Below are 21,123 nucleotides of genomic sequence, written 5' to 3'. Positions count from 1 at the left end.
ATCTGAGTCTGACTGAGCAACTGGTGAGTCATCATTTGACTGCTGAGCCTTTCGGCCGCTCCTGTCATTAAATTAAGAACTGATCAATAATTAGGAAAGTAGTTTTCCTTGTGTAGGCTACGAGAGCACCTTCCTGTGCTCGAGGAGCTTCGCAGCCGTTGGATCTGAGATCCAAAGACCACAGACAATGAAATAAACTTGAGGAGACCGGGAGCACCCCAAGCCTGCGAGCACTAGATATTTTCCCATCCAGGTTGAGTGTATCCTCGTATGGCCTTTGGATCTCATATCCAACAGCCGGATAGTTGCCGGAGCACCTGAGCTTAGGTGTTCCTGTAGCATCCAATATTTTTCTGTATAGATTTATGATTAAAACTTTAAGTACATTCCAAGACAAAAGATTACTCAATCAGCTTTCAAGTTCTAACACTTACATTCCGATTTGCTTTGGTACAAAGGAATTTTACAAGAATTTCAAAGGAATGGTATCCTATAGAAAAATCTTTGTATGTGCCCTCGGATTTGTTAATGTACATCTAGATGAGAAATACTTTAGTACATCTAACTTCCTAACCCCGCGATTTAAAGCCTCAAGATTCGCCTTTTCTCGAGCGGCTCATTCTAGCGTTGTTTTGTCTACGTCTACAACTTCTACACAAATGTATATTTTTGTTGGGATGACCAAATTTTTCCATCATGTTGTCATGTACTTTAGCACCACTACCTCACATTTGCATGTTTCTACTCTATTGCTTCCGGACCACGAGTCTAATGCTTTTGAATGTGTTCACTTCATATACTCATACTAGATGACCCGTTGCACCAATTGATGCAGGAACCAACTGCAGCCTAGAAGCTAAGCGAACTATATGAAATATAAAACGGAAGTCAAGAGAACTATTTGAGAAGACCAGCTAACCAACTATGACTTGGAAGTTAAATGAACTATTTGAAACATAAAATGGAAGCTAAGTGAACCGTGTGAAGAGACCAACTACAGTCATAAGCGCAAAGACCAGTTGTAGCCAAGAAGAGAAACAACTAATATAACAAATGTTCTTCTTAACTATTTCAGGAATGTTTACCGTGAATGGACTGCAAGCCTTCCAACGGGGTTGGGGACCATAAAACTCAAACTTCATCTATTCCTGGTACGCACATTTGGTTTGCTGGCCGGTTGTTGTGTCCGGTTATGTCGGGCACATCCATGTGATGAATGTGGGGTCAGACATTCATGGATCTCACTCGGCTATCCCTCTCAGAGGACGGCTGGTATCCCGGTGTGTAGCCTGTGCCTTGCGCACACGATACTGATTTGTTCTTCCGCCGTTGTGTTTGGGTGCGCTAGATATTCTGATCTGGTAGTCTAGCCGGACGGGATGCTTTGGAATGTCTTCCTGGATTTCCAAAACTAACTCAGTAAAGTCGTCAATACCAATGAGATAGAGATGAAATATGCCCCGCCTCCATGAACTTCCTAGACTTTGCCTAGAAATTTATATCATTTTACATATTATCATACCACTTTCTTTAAACGTTGCAGTATGTCCAGACAGGGTGCTTTTGCCTGTCTGCTCGACCTTTGGACATTGCGCATGCCTGGATAGTGTAGTTTGGAATTTCTTTCAGGCCTTTGGACGTCGCGGTTGGATGTTCTTGCTAATCAGGCTCTCCTCTAGTTCGTGTGCTTTTGGGTGAGGTGCACGATCGCAATGGTTCGGGTCATTATGGTCGATTATTTACTGTCATTACAATCGATTTGTTTGCTTGTCGGGTAAATTCCACGACCGCATTCAGCACATGGTTTGCTTTATTGTGCAAGGTACTCCCGAAGAATGTTTGGGGTCGTAGAGATCCTGAAGAATGTCTTGTGCAACCTTCGCCATACAACACAAGTGTTCTCTGGTCGTACCCTTGGTGCATTCTAAAAGGTAGAATAACATTATGTTAGAAATATGCCGTAGAGGCAATAATATTGCATTATTATATTTCCATTATTCATAGTTTAAGAGTTTAAATTAGAAGCTCGTGTGGTTCTAATCTCCTCCCTCTAATTCTTCGGCGATGATTAGCTCTGGACGACAAAACGTTGCTGGATCGTGAAGACCGTATGCTTGCAATCAAGTGGAGAGGCCGTGCTTTTGGTCTTCCATTTGAGGGATCGTTTGTGGGCGATTCGCGGGATCGTCATCGACGTTCGAGGGACTTCAAGTACGATCTACACCGACTCATCTACTTCCGCTGCACTCCCGGAGTCGGTAAGATCGTTGATCACACCCATTATGCGTCTTCATATTGTTTCTGGGTGTTCGTAGGGCGAATTTTTTTGTTTTCTACTACGTTTTCCGACACATTTCAAGGCGTACCATTCGGCAATGGCGACTAAACACACGTGGGGTGTCTGAAAACATGATTGAATCCACCGCACGCGAATACAACATCTGCACTTGGCTCATGCAAGACAGGCATCCTGGACTCGGAATCTGGCAAGAGAGGCCGGCCAAACACTGCAAAAGGTACGCCACGTTTTGGCTGACTGTCGTTATTGGTGTGCTCTGTGTTGCAGTTGGTCTCCATGAACCACGATACCATTTTACCCGAAAATTTATATCATTTTACATATTATCATAACACTTTCACATATTTATTTTGACTACATATTTTGCCACTTGAATTACCAACAAATGATAATACATATCAGTTGGCCACTAAAAATATGCCACTTATCATACCACTTTACATAGACATAATGACTGGCTAAGGATTTACCAGGTTGGTCAATTATGAACTTGACCAACTGCAGCTCGCAAATCATGACGTGATCAATCTAGATGACCCCTTGCGCCAAGTGACGCTAAGAGCAACTACAGCGCGGGAGCTAAGCAAACTATTTGAAAGATTATTTCGTCAACTATTTGCAAATGATTATGTTCGTACTGCGTTTCTATTTGCCTCGACAATCATTGATAGAAAACACAACGTGAATGTTGGACTTCTTTTGCTTGTAACTACAACATGGAAGCTAAGCAAACTATTTGAAGGATCATTTCCTCAACTGTTTGCAAATGATTGTGTTCATATTGCGTTTCTATTTGCCTCGACAATCATTGATAGAAAAGCAATGTGAACGTTGAGCCTTTTTTCTTTCTTGTGTTCTATTAGGCGGGGTCTGGCGGAGTGAGTTGTGAATTCTCTGTTGATTGAATGTCGTCTGCTTCACATCGCACTTCTATCAGGGAAGCAAAGGTTGCGCAATTGACACGACCATCGTCTTTGACCTGAACCTGATGCTTTTTATTTACGCCACTAATATAAAAAAAAAGTTGAATGATGCGGTGATCAGATGGGTGGGAGTCATTGGTTTGTTAGATACTTGAACCACCTAGATAAGAATGCCAAACAAAGGTCAATTGCAGTGTTCAGAAAACATGCATGGTTTGGCCCCACAACGAGTCGTGCCCTCGCACACAGCCAGCCGACACGAGTTAACCAGCCTGGCACGGGCCAGCAATACTGACAAGTGGCCCGGGCCCCCAAACCACGCGCGTGATGGCTTCCTTCTGCTCATTTGATCCCGATGGAGGTTCAGACCATCTATTGTGGGAGACTCGGTCGGGTTTTCTATCAACCCGTTTGGAACATGAGAAAAATAAATATATAGTCAATTCACCCTCTCAATCACCAACTGACAATTCACAAGCCAGGGGAGAGCCCTATCTATCAGAGAGAACATGCATCCACAACATTGAAAGGCCCGACAGAGATTCCAAAACAAACCACTCGACCGGGCGCAGTGTCGAAAGGCCGGACATACATGCCTTTGGAAGGATATGAGGATTCCAAAGGCCTGGCATCAAGAACATTTGTCGTGCAAGTCATGGCAAAAAATAAAAACAACACTCCAAAATGCTTTTGAAAATAGCATTTTTGGAGTGTTTTTTTACCACGACTTCCAAGGATATTATTTCGGTATGAAGCACTGAGAACATTTGTCAAAACGTGCACCAAAAAAACTCAGAACTTGTAGATTTTTTCTAACAAAAATTACTGCTCATTAGGGCGCATATGAGCACACTAGATACTCCACGGCCGTTGTAGATGCTCTAATTCCCTTCCGCAAACTTATATCGATCCAATGAAACAACCGAGCATTCCACGTGGGACAATCATTCTTTGACCACAACTGGGATCTTCCAACCATTCCACCAACACATTCGTGTTCACACCTAACCAAAGCCTGGATAACAGCACCAATGATCCACTCGGACTGACGCTAAGATCTGCACATTCTTTACCTAGCTAGCAAAGCCAAAACAGCCAAGTAAGTTTCTTGACAGTGTGTTTGTTGTTGACCAAAACTCGCATCTGACTACCCTGTTAATCATCCATCTGCGTCCACACCTGGTCCAACACTGATTTTATTTTATTTTATTTTATTGAGCAAAGGGCCCAACACTGAACCTTGCCCACTTTCCACGTCAGGTGCACTCAGCTGGTCACGCTCTTTCTGCTTGGGCTTTACTCGTCCTGCACAATACTCCGGGGTACCAGCACAAAAGAAATAAAACTACATTTTTTGTTAGGTGTCAGATTGATTCCTATCCCATGAAACTCCCTTTTTAATAGCCGGGGACTCCCTCCTTCAAAATATACACTTAAAACATCTATAACCGGACATGGCAAATTCAGCCCCTCAAACAACCGTGAACACGTGGGCAATGATCGGGCACAACTCAATATGTGTCCTTCACATCTATGCTTCTCATATCCGATGCCCTACGTTCATACTCCATACTACCCATGCAACGTGATGATGAATTGACGTAGACATCGCACGGACTATGAAACGGAGCTAGATATGCACATTTCGATCACCAAAAGATCACAAACGGATCTTCAAAAGCTACTCAAAGTTGACATAATCCCCATACGACGGACATGTTCTAACTAGAGACATAAATAATTAGAAATTAACTAGGGAGATTACTAACATTCACCACTTTCTCGCCGGCCCTTTCCCCTTCTAGTCGTCGGCGGCTCGTGGCAGATCGTCCAAGTTGTCGGACGAGGAGTCGTGGTGGTGGTGGTCGTCGGAGGTGTCGAAGAGGATGATGGGCCCTTTGAGCCGTCGGACGGCCCTGTTCTGCTGCCGCTTGAGCTTCGCGAGCCGAGCCGCCTCCGCCGCCGCTTCCTTCGCCTCGCGCTCGGACTGCTCAATGGAAATCTGGAGTTCCTTGGCGTTCTTCCGACGAATCTGTCGAGCGTCCGTCTCCGCGGTCGTAAGCGACCGGTGGTAGACCCAAACGAGGAGCAGCTCGTCCTCATCGAGCTCCGCTGACTGCCTCTCCCTTTCCCGCTGCCTCTTGTGGTGGCGCGTGCCTTCAATTTCGGTGTGCGTGTTCGGACTGGCAGGGTGGGCACAAGTAACCATCGTTGCCCACGTGGGGGAGAAGCAGCCGGGGGGGGGGGGGGGGGGGGGGGGGGGGGGGGGGGGGGGGGCGGGGGGAGGCGCGGACTGCGCAGCCCTCGCGGAGTAGCGCGCGGGCCGAGAAGGACCATCGCTGGTTCCCAAGGCAATGCGACGGGCCAACTCCTTGTCGGCATCCACGGCGGAGTCAGAGTGGCTGCCGGAGCTTGACATGGTCGCTGGATTGTATCGAAAGCGGAGAAGGGAGAGGACAGAGTGAGAAAGGAGAGCGAGTGAGCTATAGGGTTCTGAGCATGAAGTCGGACTGGGTTTTTTTTGGAACATCGGTGGGATTGGTGGTGGGCCGGGCTTGTTAGGCTGACGCGCCTGGGCGAGCCCGGGCCGCCCCATATCCGCCCTACATTTGGGTTGAATATGAGAGGCGCCGGACAATCCGGGCGTTTGAGGCAGGTTCGAGACGCCCGGTTAGGTTGATTTTTTGTGACTGGTCCGCCCGGCTGGATGTTTGAGACCGGTTTGGGCCGCCCGGCTGTAGATGCTCTTAGCTAACCTTTTACGTAAAGTATGGCTTCTCGAACCTTTGATTTAAATTTTATCCGTATGAACACTAATTAATCAATAAAGTGAAGCTGAGTTTTGGCAAGAAAAAAAATAACCTTTTTGCGTTGCAAGCAACTTACAAAAATAGTGTGCATCGGAAATAGTGGTACCGTGCAGGGCGGGTACGGCAGGAACTGGAGCGTGATGGACTTGTGTACCGCCTACGTGCTCCACAGATTCCGTTTGTGATGCGCCCGTTCACACCCGCCACGTGCACGCTGCAGTCACGGAGTGGACAGCAGAGTGATCCGACAAGCCAACTTCCCGCAGATAAGTCTCTTCCGAACCTACAAATACCGCCACGCTCCACCCAGTCACACACCTCGATCACACACACACACACCGACAAGCCACAAGCGACAAGCACCAGCAGCAAGGCTCGACCCAACCAGTCACACGCCGTCACACCGATCAACGATCATGGAGCCCGGCCGCGAGCCCACCGGCACGATCGTCTTCGCCTCCGTCGGGGTCACCAGCTTCGGCTTCGACGTCTTCTCCGTCGCCGCCCCGCAGACTCCGGAGAGCGCGTCCGCCGAGGGGCTGGCTGAGCGCCGCCACACGGACGGCGTCTCCCTCAACTTCAACGCCCAGTTCGCGGATGAGGGCGGCGAGGAGGTGGCGTTCGTGTCCGAGCGCACCGGCTCGGCGGGCCTCTTCCTGTGCCGCCCCGGGTCCGACCGCGCCGTGCCGCTGCCGGCCGTCGAGGGGAGCCTGTTCCACGACCGCCCCACCGTGAGGGCCGGCCGGCTGTACTTCGTCTCCGCGCACGAGAAGCCGGATGGGTGGTTCAGGAGCTGGGCGGCGGTGTACGCGACGGACCTGGGCAGCGAGGAGACGGTGCGGGTGACGCCGCAGGGCGTGGCGGACATGAGCCCCGCCGTGTCCGCGTCCGGCGAGCTCCTCGCCGTCGCCTCGTACGGCGAGAGGCCGTGGGCGTTCGACTTCCACGAGCTCGAGACGGAGGTCGCCGTCTTCCGTGCCGCCGACCCCGCGCGCCGCGTGGTCCTCTCTGCTCGGGGCGGCTGGCCGACCTGGCATGGGGAGGGCACGGTGTTCTTCCACCGCGTCGCCGATGACGGCTGGTGGAGCGTCTTCCGGGTGGACATCTCGCCGGAGACCCTCGAGCCCTGCGGCGCCGAGACGCGCGTGACGCCGCCGGGCGTGCACTGCTTCACCCCTGCCGCCGCGGGCCGTTGGATCGCCGTGGCGACGCGGCGGAAGGGGCGGGCGCAGCGCCACATCGAGCTGTTCGACCTCGAGACGGAGCAATTCACCTCTGTAACGTCGCTGCTCAACCCGGAGCTGCACCACTACAACCCCTTCTTCTCGCCGTCCGGCGCGCGCCTCGGGTACCACCGCTTCCGCGGCGCAGGCGCGCCGGGCGACTCGCTGATCCCCTACCGGCAGCCGGTGCGCAGCCCGGTGAGCTCCGTCCGCATGCTCCGCGTGCACGGCTCCTTCCCGTCCTTCTCGCCGGACGCGAAGTACTTGGCCCTCAACGGCGACTTCTTCAAGTCCCCCGGCGTGACGATCCTCCGCGCCGATGGCTCCAAGCGATGGGTGCTCGCCAAGCAGCCCAACCTGTTCTACACCTCGTGGAGCCCCAGCGAGAGCGGGGTGGTGTTCACCTCCGCTGGCCCCATCTTCGAGACCCCGAAAGCGACGGTCCGGGTTTCGCGCATCGAGTTCGACCCGAGCGAGCTCACCGACGACCGCGGCGACGTCGACGTGGCCGTGAAGGAGCTGACCCGGCCGGAGGCCGGCAACGACGCGTTCCCGGCGGTGTCGCCGTGCGGGCGGTGGGTGGTGTTCCGGTCGGGCCGGTCGGGCCACAAGAACCTCTACATCGTGGACGCGGCGCGCGGGGAGGAGACGATACGGCGGGTCACGGACGGCGAGTGGATCGACACGATGCCGAGCTGGTCGCCGGACGGGGAGCTGATCGCGTTCTCCTCCAACCGGCACGAGCCGGGCAACGCCGCCGTGTTCAGCATCTACCTGGTGCGGCCGGACGGGACGGGGCTGCGGCGGGTGCACGTGGCCGGGCCGCCGGGGAGCGCGGAGGCGGACAGGGAGCGGATCAACCACGTGTGCTTCAGCCCGGACGGCGAGTGGCTGCTCTTCACGGCGAACCTCGGCGGCGTGGTGGCCGAGCCCGTCTCCGGGCCGAACCAGTTCCAGCCGTACGGCGACCTGTACGTGTGCCGGCTGGACGGCTCCGGTGTGCGCAGGCTCACCTGCAACGCCTACGAGAACGGCACGCCGACGTGGGGCCCGGCGCTGGGCGTGGAGTCGCCGTCGCTGGGCGCCCCCGCCGCGGACGACTCGCTGGGCGAGTTCGACGAGCCGCTGTGGCTGTCCTGCGACGTGTGAGGGGCGATTGATGGGTGCAGCCACGGCGGTTTCGAGTGGCTTCGGTCGATAATAAATGGGGCGAATGATCATGTGCTTAATTGGAATGTTGATGGTGTTGTCAGACGTTTTGTGTTGTTGCTAAGTAATAAAATCAAATGCTTGTGTGACTATCTGTTGTCAGATAAAGTAGAGTCTGTGACAAGGCTGGACGTATGTCGGCAAAATCCGCAGATTTAATATTCACAAAATGAACTGTCTTTGAAATTTTTTTCGCTCCGCTGACCCTTTCATGTAATGCCCGACGTTGGTCAGGCGTGTAGCGCTTATTAGTCAGGCGCTGCACAGTGTAGTGTGACGTCCGGTTGTCGGGCGCTACACGAAAGGATTAGTGAAATGAAATTTTTTCAAAGACAATTCACTTTGTGAATTTTTTCGTTCATAGGTCAAAATTGTGATTTTTGCCACGTATGTCCTTCTACCTGAATGATGACGGCACAGGGCAGCGCTACGCGCTGGTCGACCGGCCCAAATTTGGACAGGTCAACGCGCGTCCGCGTGATTCAACCACAAATCAGTCAGTCGATTTGGTAATAATTCACTGGTAGTTTACATACAATAGAGAAGATAATTTATACTCCTACTTAATAGTGATGATAACTATGCAAAGTACAGACCATTGGCCATGGAAAAATAAAATTTTAGGAACACATCCTCAACACAGGGCAACCAAACAAAAAAAGAACTGCTATGAGGCGCGCTCACTATAAAATCAATAATTAAATTTTTGACATGAACAAACTATTGAGAGACTATTGAATAACTAACAATGATGAAAAATAAACCCCATATCTTACTGACCTCGCTATGGTAGACACAATAAACATGATGAAAAAAGCAATTTAAAACTATCATGCTAAAAATATTAGGACATTTAGCACTGTTTGAGCGAAAATTCAACTGACAAAAATGGTCTACAAATTGGCAGGCTACAGACCTGAGTACTAAGATGCAATAAGGTTGATACTTACAGATCAAGAGCTATGGAAAAAGCTGGCAGTGGATAAATTACTGCACATGATGTGAGCAAAAAAATGTCCAAAATGAACTAACCATTCCATGGCAACAACTCAAGGGCATGAATAGAGAGTGCATGTATCAGCCAAATTCAGTCCAGCACCATTCTAATCATGGTGATGACAATCTAGCAATAAAACACACAAAAGACAACTATGATAACGATGATCCACGGTAGCAACACAAAGGTATCCAAATCCGCAGATTGCAAAAACCATGAATACAACTAGCGACTCGTGATGAATCAAACACTATAAAACGCAATACAACTAACAAACACGATTCCCACAAACAGATCCACCCGACTGTGAGCACCGCGCGACCTCCTTCCCCCCCAAAAACGATGACGAGCACGAAATAGAGAGCAGGGAGGAAAATAATGCAGCCTCATCGACTCGCCACGCAAACAACCGTCGCCTCTAGTTGACGAGCATATGGAAAAGGTACCGCCGTCGATGAGAAAAACAGAAAGCGCGCCGGGGGGGGGGGGGGTTGCAAGCTCAGTGATAACTCGCCGCGATTCAAACCAAGTCGACTTCAACTGTTGTGGGCAGGACTGCGAGACATGCAAAGGAAATGGGGCAAGTGGGCGCATAATTCGAACTCGAACATCCCCCTGGATTGAATTGGTGAGTGAGGAGACTAGGAGAGAAAATGGGAATAACGGATGTGCGATGATTCACCAACCATGCAGTGCATTCCCTAGGGCCCACACGTCATAGAGATAGTAGAGCGTGCATAGTACTAGTACCACACGCAACACGCAACTGCTATCGTCAGGAATAGCGATGCCACTTGCATGATAGAGAACCAATGTCATTGGCATCGTTCGGTTTTGTTGCAAAACCAATATGTTTTGCCATTTACGTAAGTGCTTTATATTTTACTTTGAGAAACATAAATGTGACGATATGGACAATGCATAGTGTGTTGTCAATTTTTCTTGAAAAGTGCTTACTGGCTGATTGGTGTCTCTGCATAGGCGCGTCTATGTCTCGTTTGACACAGGACAGTTGAGCACACGCTAGAATGTGCCGACCCATCACGAACCACATACATTCAACACACCTTTTTTTTGGTATTTTTTCACATTTTTTTACTTTTGCTTACATTTAGACATCAAAACATATATATGAAAAAAATGTTAATCATTTATTTGAAAAATGCTAAACATGTATATAAGAATATTTTTCATTTATACAAAAAATGTACAATGTGTATGGAAAAAGTAGACAAAAAAATATATGTTTTAAAAACTTAATCATTTATTTAAAAATGTTAAATGTGTATATAAAGAATGATCCTGCTGTATAAAAAAATGCACAATGTGTATGGAAAAAAGTAGACATAAAAATATAAGTTTTCAAAAAAAAATTGGCCATGTATTTGAAAAATGTTAAATGTGTATATATAAAATATATAAAATGTATAATATGTATGAAAAACAATTTGGCATTAAAATATGTTTGAAAAGAATAATCATGTATTGGAAAAAATGTTCAATGTGTACATAAAAATATTTATAAAATGCAAAAATAACTCTGCATAGTTTAAGAACATGTTTATTGTCATGAAAAATGTATGTGACATTTAAAATAAGTAGTCACATGTTTTTGGAAAATTCCATAATTTAATAAAAAATATTTGTGCAATGTTAAAAATTTTCAGGTAGTTTTAAAAAATGTTTATTTTCACTAAAAATATGTTCAACGTGTATTTGAAAATTGTTGTCTAGGTTTAATAAGTGTTTGAAATCACACATTAAAATAAAAATGCACATCATGTATTTAGAAGATGTTCAATGTGTATTAGAAATAGTTCTCGTGTCCGCTAAAAATGTATATTCTATACTGCAAAAGTAGACATGTGTTAGAGATGGAAAACCAATCAAAAATTGACAGAAAAAAAGAAAAAAATTCAGTAAAAACAAGGAAAGAAACAAAGTAAACCGGTTCAAAAAGAAAGAAAAGAAAAAAACCAATAAAAACCGAGGAAGAAATGAAAAAACTTGATAAAAAACAAAGGAAACAGGAAAGCATAGAAAAATGAGTGCAAACAAATAAAATATAAAAATAAAAAGCGCAAAAAACATGAAAACCGACCCTAAACCAGTACAACTGAACAAAACCACAAGTGTCTCGATCGAAACCCAGCAAACAAAAAAAAAGACAAAAACTGGACTGGCCTAGCTAGTTATAAGTAAGATATAGTTTGCCATCTCTGCATTTTCTTTTAGACAATCTCATGAAGCTTTATTGAATCACCATAATGTTTATAGGGACGAATAAAAGTTCACTGCATTAGCTATAATCTAAAAAAGCATAGGTTTATAATTATAGTTGATTGTCATGTTTGGTTAGGCTTCACGTATGTGCAAAGGATGCATAACTTTTGTTCAGAGAGGTTGTCTGTTAGACTTAGGACTGTTTGGAGTCCCTTTGCTGCACGCTACCGCTCCCGGAGCTGACGAAGTTTTAATTCAAATCTGTGAAGTGAGTGAATCGGTACTTCCTAAAATCCAGGGAGCTGGTGGACGAACAGCCCCTTAACACAGAGCCCACAGCCATGGTAGGCCGCAATCTATTATTCAGCTCACGAACGATGTTCTTCTCAAGAGAAAAAAAAGGCTCACGAAAGACGCCGCCGCTCGCACAGGTGGCAGTGAGCTTCTGGGAATGACTTGGCCACATGGCATATCCACTGCCCCGCTAGACGGTGCGCGTCTGTGGGCAGGTCAAGCGCATTGAACAAGGCCGCCCGGCGGGCTGCCACGAGGCCAACTACGTGGCCCTCATGCAACGCGCCTTGCTGCCACTTCTACACACACCCTCGCCGGCCGACCGCTCCTATAAAAGCAGCTCCCCGGTGCGTCCTCGCCGGCATCCCTCGAGCGCCGTTCGCAGCAGCAGCAAAGAACTACGCAGTAGCTAGCTTTCAGTGTCTCTCATCCATCATGCCGGGCCTCACCATCGGCGACACCGTCCCCAACCTGGAGCTGGACTCCACCCACGGCAAGATCCGCATCCACGACTACGTCGGCAACGGCTACGTCATCCTCTTCTCGCACCCCGGTACGTGTACATGCCTTGCCTTCACGGCCTGCTCGATCGTAATCCCAGTGAAGTTGTGTTCTGGTGCTGATTGATTGTCTGTGCTTGTGTGCTACTGTTCAGGCGATTTCACCCCGGTGTGCACGACGGAGCTGGCGGCCATGGCCAACTACGCCAAGGAGTTCGAGAAGCGGGGCGTGAAGCTGCTCGGCATCTCCTGCGACGACGTGCAGTCCCACAAGGAGTGGACCAAGGACATCGAGGCCTACAAGGTTCGCCCATAATCTGTGATCGATCCCGATCTGAAAAATTCTTGGTTGCTGACTAGCCATGCATGGTGGGATAATTTCTCTGCTCTCGCGCGCGCAGCCTGGGAGCAAGGTGACGTACCCGATCATGGCGGACCCGGACCGGTCGGCCATCAAGCAGCTCAACATGGTGGACCCGGACGAGAAGGACGGCGAGGGGCAGCTGCCGTCCCGCACCCTGCACATCGTGGGGCCGGACAAGGTGGTGAAGCTGAGCTTCCTGTACCCGTCGTGCACGGGGCGGAACATGGACGAGGTGGTGCGCGCCGTGGACTCGCTGCTGACGGCGGCCAAGCACAAGGTGGCCACCCCGGCCAACTGGAAGCCCGGGGAGTGCGTGGTGATCGCGCCCGGCGTCTCCGACGACGAGGCCAAGAAGATGTTTCCCCAGGGGTTTGAGACCGCCGACCTGCCCTCCAAGAAGGGCTACCTCCGCTTCACCAAGGTCTAGGCGTGCGTCCGTGCTAGCTCGGTTACTTGTGGCGGTCTGTGTCGTCGTGGTGCGTGCGTGCTTTTGTGGTGGTATGTGTCGTGTTTCTTCTGTAAATCTACCAGCGTCGCTGGGCTATGTATGTGTACTGTGACTTTGCCACTTTCATGTGTTCGATCGCCGGTATATCCATGTGTGTGTTGGTCGCTTGGTGTCATCATGTTTGGAGAACCGCTTTGCAGTGTTCTTGATGGACGGCGGCACGTATCAGCACGGCTGCTGCGAATCCACGCTGCCGTGCCGCCTGCTCGTGTCGTGGCCTGAATGCGGGCTAAGGCAAATGTGCAAACCGGCTCATCTGACGTGCCTCCATGGAAACTTGACTGTAGCATCAAAACAGGGGGGAAAAAAAGTTAAGGCACAAAGACAGGCACGTGGTTATATGCTCCCATGTAGCGCCCGTGCCGGTCACTGGTTGAGCTGACAATTGGGATCACAGTTCGCAGAGATATAAGAATGTTATAAAAGAAGAAAAAAAAGATGAAAACCGACAAAGAACAAAAGGAAAGCGGAGAAAAATCAAGAAAAATGAAAAAAGTAAAGAAAGGAATAAAGAAAAATCAAAGTGAAACAAAGAGAACCCTGAAGAAAACAAATGCAAAAAAGTGAAAGCAAAGAAAACCGAGCAAGAAACAAAGAAAACCGAAGAAAACAATTAAAAAGAAAAAATGGTTAAAACAAAATCCAAAAAAAGAAGAAAACCTTGAAAAAGTAAAGGACATAAAAGCCGTAGAAACAGGTAAAGAAACAAAGATAATGAGGGGGGAAATAAAGAAAACCGCAGCCAGACAGAGTAAAATATACCTTAAATGTACACATAAAAAATATATTAACATGTAAGCAAAGCAAAGAAAAACCAAAGAAAAATGAAGAGATCAAGGGAAGGAACAAAAAAAAGTCAAAGTGAAACAACGAAAAATTAGAAAAATCAAAGAAATACAAAAGAGTGGAAACACTGGAAACCGAGCGAAAAACAAAGAAAACAATTGAAAATCTAAAACAAAATAAAGAAAAGCGAAGAAGAATGTAAACTGTTCAAAACAGATAATAATATTCAGGATTAACGGATCGTTCAATGTGGTGGCCCATTCAATTTCAAAATTTAGTTTTGACAAGTATGATGGGCAACTTAGATATACGCGCAGGACTTATAAACTAAAACGGAGATAGTAAATGAAATGGCATACTTGTTAATGATGTTTTTGTAATGAATGATTGTAACAACTCTTTTGATTAATTAATATATGAGGCGGTGTTAAAAAACTAGTTTCATACAAGACATCCATAAAGGAATATGTCTAAAGGTTTTTTTTAACTCATCTGCTTCAGGTGGTTTGGGGGTCAAAGAAACAATAGTATCATTTATATCATCAGGAATGCATCCATCATTAGAAAAACTGGTTAACTGCTTTGGTCATCTCATCCTTCATGATTCCCTAATGTCTCTGAAGGAATTGAACTGGAAAACCATTAGATCGCGGAGGTTTTAAAGGGTCGATTTAAAAAAGAGCATTTCTGATTTCCTCATTGCTATTTTTTTTCAACAAAACCTCGTTCATATTCTTGGTACTGGTTGGATGGATAAGTTGTAGCATCTCCCCTGGGTCCATCTAATTATCTTTCTTGAAGAGCTTCCCTATAAAGGACATATTGGTGTTTTTCATTTCTTCAATATCTTTTTTTAACACAGTACAGACGCAAGCGCTCATATACACGCGCATACACTCATGCTCGTGTCATGGGTAATCAGGAACGAGAGAAACGCAAGAGTATTTCGGCATAAGAGCGCTCCTCCGCCAATTCTGCTCAACTTCATTGTGGTCGAGGCAAAGCCTTTGGGTCACCACCGGGACAAAGAAGTTAGGATCTTTTATTTTGCGAGAGTAATTGCCATGTCGCGTAAAGGGTGTGTGTTGTAAAAAAAATTCTATTCTCTCTTTAACGAATACATGAGGCAAAGTTTTTGCCTCCGTTTCAGAAAAAGAAACAATAGTATCATTTATATCATCAGGAATGCAGCCATCACTAGAAACGTTGCTTAACTGCTTTGATCACCCCTAATGTCTCTGAAGGAATTGAACTGGAAAACAATTAGACCCCGGAGGTTTTAAAGGGTCGATTTGAAAAAAGAGCATTTTCGATTTCCTCATCGGTGTATTTTTTTTCAACAGAACCTCGTTCATATTCTTGGTACTGGTTGAATGGATAAGTTGTAGCACCTCCCCTAGGCCCACCTAATTATCTTTCTCAAAGAGCTTCCCTGTAAAGGACATATTGGTGTTTTTCATTTCCCCAATGTTTTATGTGAGGGAGCCACCGATCTTTCCAAGCCTCAGAGTTTTGTTCCTTTTTGCATGGCCCAAAGCCTTCCTATGAGGCTGGTATTTTTATCTCCTTCCCCAAGTCAACCCATTCTTGAGCGTTGCATCCACAAAAGTTTCTACCTATAGAGAGTTTCATCGATTCTTGCTTGGATGGAGTTTACTTCCTTCTAGTTGGTACTGTATTTTCATATTTCTATTTGTTTTCATTGCATTTGTTATTTATTTTTTATTTTTTGCATTTTTTATAATTTCCCATATTTGTGCAACTGCACTTTCTTTGCGCATTTGTACTTCCGCCTTTTTATATTCACAACTTTTTATCCATGTTAAGTTTATTTTAACGATGAGTAAACATGACAAAAATATCTAAAATTTTCAGCCACTTGTGCTCTCGATACTTGATGCGGAGCATCCCACGTTCATCCTCATGTACACTCCGACTACTCTCCAAACCCCAAGTGGACATATGACGAGACCTCGAACATACGTCATTGGACACAAGGTGAACTCGCTCCTCTCCGAACCATCACTTTCTACATGTGAGATATGGCTGCTACCTCCAACGTGTGTTCTATGCATGATCATGTACTTGGAGGAAAGCCACGAAGTCACCACATCCAACGGAACAGCTAGCGAGGACGCCAAGTACAAGGACCGAGAGAAGAAGCTGCGCGAAGCTACAGCCACCGGACGACCGGCCCAGCCCGGACGTCCGTCCCCTAAGGACCCGAGCCGAATCTACGGACGACCAGAGCCACCGGACGTCCGACGACTCCCAGCGCCCGGACGACCGCCAGACACCGGACGTCCGACACTCTCCAGCGCCCGGACGACCGACGCCGACCGGACGTCCGACACAACCTTTCCAGAGCCAAAACGCCGGACGACCGGACCCTCGCGAGCCACCGGACGTCCGGTACCTGTCGGACGTCCGACGCCTGTGCGCCCGCCCGTGTGTTGGGCCGAAGCCACTTACCCTTTCATTCGCCTAGACTATATATACTCCTCCACCTCCTCCTAGTTAGGTTTAGCGTTGTGATAGCTCATTTGAGAGATAGAGCTACGCTCATCCATTACGGATCTACTCCACGAGAGAGACCGCGGCCCCTCTACGGAAAAGATCCCCTTGGATTCAAGACCCCCTCTTGGGTGGCCCCATCAAGACCTCCTCACGGAGAAGAACCGGTTACCGTGTATCGTCCGTTGTTAACCTTGGATCATCGTGTATCTCTTTGTGTTTCGAGGATCTAGCACATGTGTGATCTATTTCTTGCTGGTTGAGTGTTTCTCTTGTATTTCCCCTCGTCCACCCCCCCCCCCCGTGTTCTTCGTGTTCCTCGTAGGGATCCGCTCCTTTCGTGAAAGATCGGCCATCTAGGGTTCCACCCTACATCATCTTGGTATTATGAGCCACGTTGATCACGATTTCGGAGCCTCCCTCACCATTTTGTAGCCTTCTTTTGCTTGATTTCGTCCTAAATTCAAAAATCCCCACCAAAAATAGCCCCAATTTTTTTTGTGATTTGTTGGTATGATGAAGTTTTGTTGATTTTGATCCATGGATTTGCTTGGTTTCGAGTGGATCTAGCATTTCCCCAATTATCCCCACTTTCCATCCACGAAATCTCATCAATTTTGACCCCAAAATCCCCAAATTCCGCCCAAAATCGCGTCCCGGATCTGAAATCTCGCGTTGACCCCGACCACCGGACGACCGTCACTTTACCGGACGTCCGGAGCCGCAGGAACCACCGGACGACCGAAACCCCTAACCCGAGCAGAATCACCGGATTTCCAACCCGACCGGACGTCCGGCGACCGGACATCCGTCCATTTCCGGACGTCCGCTACCTGTAAAAACTGACTTCGGCTGATTTTTGTTTCGGCCATAACTAATTCATCCGAACTCTGATTTTGACGTTCTTTAGCTCGTTTTGAAGCTCTTGACATCCTCCTTCCCACAAAAATACCACCAACATCTTTTGACTCCATCAAATTTTCTGAAAGTTGGCAAGTTTGCCTAGGCCTTCCACCACATCATCCGCTACACCACCACCGACTTTCGCAACCTAACCAATTTTGTTCCCCATCGCATTAGTGGTTGCTTAAGGAGTGATTTGAGTCTCCTAAGGTGTCTAGACTACTTAGGGACGGTTGCTTCTTCTTCAACCACCACCACCACTTCCGCGTAGGCTTGACCACTATACACTTCCTGTGAACTAGATTATTCAATCTAGTAAACCTTTTGGGTGTTAGTCACATGGAGATGTGAACCAATCACATAAAGATGTGAACTATTGATGTTAAATCACATGGCGATGTGATCTAGATTATTGACTCTAGTGCAAGTGGGAGACTGAAGGAAATATGCCCTAGAGGCAATAATAAAGTTATTATTTATTTCCTTATATCATGATAAATGTTTATTATTCATGCTAGAATTGTATTAACCGGAAACATAATACATGTGTGAATACATAGACAAACAGAGTGTCACTAGTATGCCTCTGTGACGCCCCTGATTTGACCGTACACTAATCATGCACGCAAATGTGTACGACCAAGATCAAGAACTCACGGGAAGATATCGCAACACAACTCTAGACACAAATTAAAATAATACAAGCTTTATATTACAAGTCAGGGGCCTCGAAGGCTCGAATACAAATGCTCGAAGGCACAAGAGTCAGCGGAAGCAACAATATCTGAGTACAGACATAAGTTAAACAAGTTTGCCTTAAGGAGGCTAGCACAAACGGGGAAACAGATCGAAAGAGGCGCAGGCCTCCTGCCTGGGATCCTCCTAAACTACTCCTGGTCGTCGTCAGCGGGCAGCACGTAGTAGTAGGCACCTCCGGTGTAGTAGGAGTCGTCGTCGAAGGTGGCGTCTGGCTCCTGGGCTCCAACATCTGGTTGCGACAACCAGGTAGAAGGGATAGGGGGAAAAGAGGGAGAAAGCAACCGTGAGTACTCATCCAAAGTACTCGCAAGCAAGGAGCTACACTGCATATGTATGCATTGGTATCAACTGGAATAAGGCTATTATATGTGGACTGAACTGCAGAAAGCCGGGATAAGGGGGGATAGCTAGTCCTTTCGAAGACTACGCTTCTGGCAGCCTCGTCTTGCAGCATGTAGAAGAGAGTAGACTGAAGACCTCCGAGTAGCATCGTATAGCATAATCCTAACCGATAATCCTCCCCTCGTCGCCCTGTGAGAGAGCGATCACCGGTTGTATCTGGCACTTGGAAGGGTGTGTTTTATTAAGTATCCGGTTCTAGTTGTCATAAGGTCAAGGTACAACTCCAAGTCGTCCTGTTACCGAAGATCATGGCTATTCGAATAGATTAACTTCCCTGCAGGGGTGCACCACATATCCCAACACGCTCGATCCCATTTGGACGGACACACTTTCCTGGGTCATGCCCGGCCTCGGAAGATCAACACGTCGCAGCCCTACCTAGGCACAACAGAGAGGTCAGCACGCCGGTCTAAATCCTATGGCGCAGGGGTTTGGGCCCATCGCCCATTGCACACCTGCACGTTGCGTACACGGTCGGAAGCAGAACTAGCCCCCTTAATACAAGAGCAGGCTTACGGTCCAATCCGGCGCGCGCCACTCAGTCGCTGACGTCACGAAGGCTTCGGCTGATACCACGGCGTCGAGTGCCCATAACTGTCCCCGCGTAGATGGTTAGTGCGTATAGGCCAATAGCCAGACTCAGATCAAATACCAAGATCTCGTTAAACGTGTTAAGTATCCGCGAACACCGACCAGGGCCAGGCCCACCTCTCTCCTAGGTGGTCTCAACCTGCCCTGTCGCTCTGCCACAAAGTAACAGTCGGGGGCCGTCGGGAACCCAGGCCCACCTCTACCGGGATGGAGCCACCTGCCCCTTCAGCCCCCCCATCTCCAAACAGTATCACCGGTAATGTAACAGTGTAAAGTATATAGTATATGCCCATGATCACCTCCCGAAGTGATCACGGCCCAGTAGTATAGCATGGCAGACGGACAAGAGTGTAGGGCCACTGATGGAACACTAGCATCCTAAACTAAGCATTTAGGATTGTAGTTAAGGTATCAACAGTTGTAACAACAATGATAGGCTATGCATCAGAATAGGATTAACGGAAAGCAGTAACATGCTACACTACTCTAATGCAAGTAGTATAGAGAAGAGTAGGCGATATCTGGTGATCAAGGGGGGGGCTTGCCTGGTTGCTCTGGCAAGAGAGAGGGGTCGTCAACTCCGTAGTCGTACTGGGGGTCTCCGGCAGTCTCGGGGTCTACCGGAAAGAAGTAACGGAGGGGGAACACAATAAATAACAGAGCAATCAATGTAACAAAAAGCAAAATGCGGCATTACGCTGTGCTATGGGTGACCTGACGCGGTACGAGGTGATACCGGTGAAGGGGGGGAAACATCCGGGAAAATATCCCCGGTGTTTTGCGTTTTCGGACAGATGAACCGGAGGGGGAAAGTTGCGTGTTCGCTATGCTAGGGATGCGTGGCGGACGAACGGGCTGCGTATCTGGATTCGTCTCAACGTTCTGAGCAACTTTCATGTAGAAAGTATTTTCATCCAAGTTACGGATTATTTTATATTAATTTTCAAAGTTTTAAATGTTTTTTTAATCTCTGGATTTAATTTAATTCGAAATTAAAAGAATAAAATGCTAGGGGTGCCCAGAATTGTACCCAGCTATTCAGTACAAAGGCTGACAGTGGGCCCAGTTGACTTGGTCAACCAGCCTATCAGCAGAGGCTGACATGTGGGCCAGAGGGTCCAGTCAGCAGTTGACTAGGTCAACGCTGACTAGTCAAGTCTGACCGGTGGGGGACCATCTAAATTAGTTAGCTAAATTAATTAGCTAGGTGGGACCCCACTGTCGGTGTCATATTTTAATTGAACCGTTATTTAACAGACTTATTTAGCTATGAACTAATCTAATTAGCTAGTGGGCCCATAGGTCAGTGGCACCAGGGGGTGATTTGGGGTTAATGATGTTCCACATCAGCAGGGAAACGACGACGAGGTGGAGCGCAATGGCAACGATCGTGCACTCGCCTCCGGCGACCGTTGGAGCGGCGGTTGGCACAGACCGGTCGAGGGCCTCGCCGCGCACTCACTGGGACAAACCGTAGGCGCGAGGAGGGTCGAAATCGACCACCATGTCGGCGGCGAGCAGCGGCAGAGGCACGGCCTCGTCGGCCAGGCGTCTACGGGGGACGTGGAAGAGAGGGAAGAGGCCAGGGGGAGCCGGATGCTCACATCGTTGCAGAAGAGAGCTTGGGAAGGCCGGAGGAACCCTGCCGTCGAGGTCCAGTGGCCGGACGGGCTGGCTGGCGCGAGGCAGAGCAGAGGGCTTGAGGGGTTGTGGCGCGGGGTCGACGGCCTCAGCACGGGGTGACGAGGAGGACGCCGCGACACGAGGGGTGGTGGCGAGCTTCGGCGGGGCATGTCGATGATGGCAACGACCGGTGGT

General features: G+C 48.2%; 2 protein-coding genes across 2 annotated transcripts; both read left to right on the top strand.

Moving 5' to 3' along the window:
• The first annotated feature begins 6,320 nt into the window (after window positions 1-6,320).
• LOC125536055 lies at window positions 6,321-8,553 on the top strand. The gene has a single exon (XM_048699150.1). It carries the CDS (start codon window positions 6,449-6,451, stop codon window positions 8,402-8,404), a length of 1,956 nt encoding a protein of 651 aa, XP_048555107.1. The 5' UTR covers window positions 6,321-6,448; the 3' UTR covers window positions 8,405-8,553.
• Window positions 8,554-12,321: 3,768 nt separating this feature from the next.
• Window positions 12,322-13,434, top strand: LOC125541167 (1-Cys peroxiredoxin PER1). Its single transcript, XM_048704631.1, has 3 exons — window positions 12,322-12,531; window positions 12,634-12,782; window positions 12,880-13,434. Exons 1-3 carry the CDS (start codon window positions 12,414-12,416, stop codon window positions 13,267-13,269), a joined length of 657 nt encoding a protein of 218 aa, XP_048560588.1. The 5' UTR covers window positions 12,322-12,413; the 3' UTR covers window positions 13,270-13,434.
• The last annotated feature ends 7,689 nt before the right edge of the window (window positions 13,435-21,123 follow it).

The sequence above is a fragment of the Triticum urartu genome, chromosome 2 (assembly GCF_003073215.2).
Source record: "Triticum urartu cultivar G1812 chromosome 2, Tu2.1, whole genome shotgun sequence".
Classification (NCBI taxonomy): Eukaryota; Viridiplantae; Streptophyta; class Magnoliopsida; order Poales; family Poaceae; genus Triticum; species Triticum urartu.
Note: the sequence above shows the minus strand (reverse complement) of the source record. Positions and strands in the feature narration are given on the sequence as shown.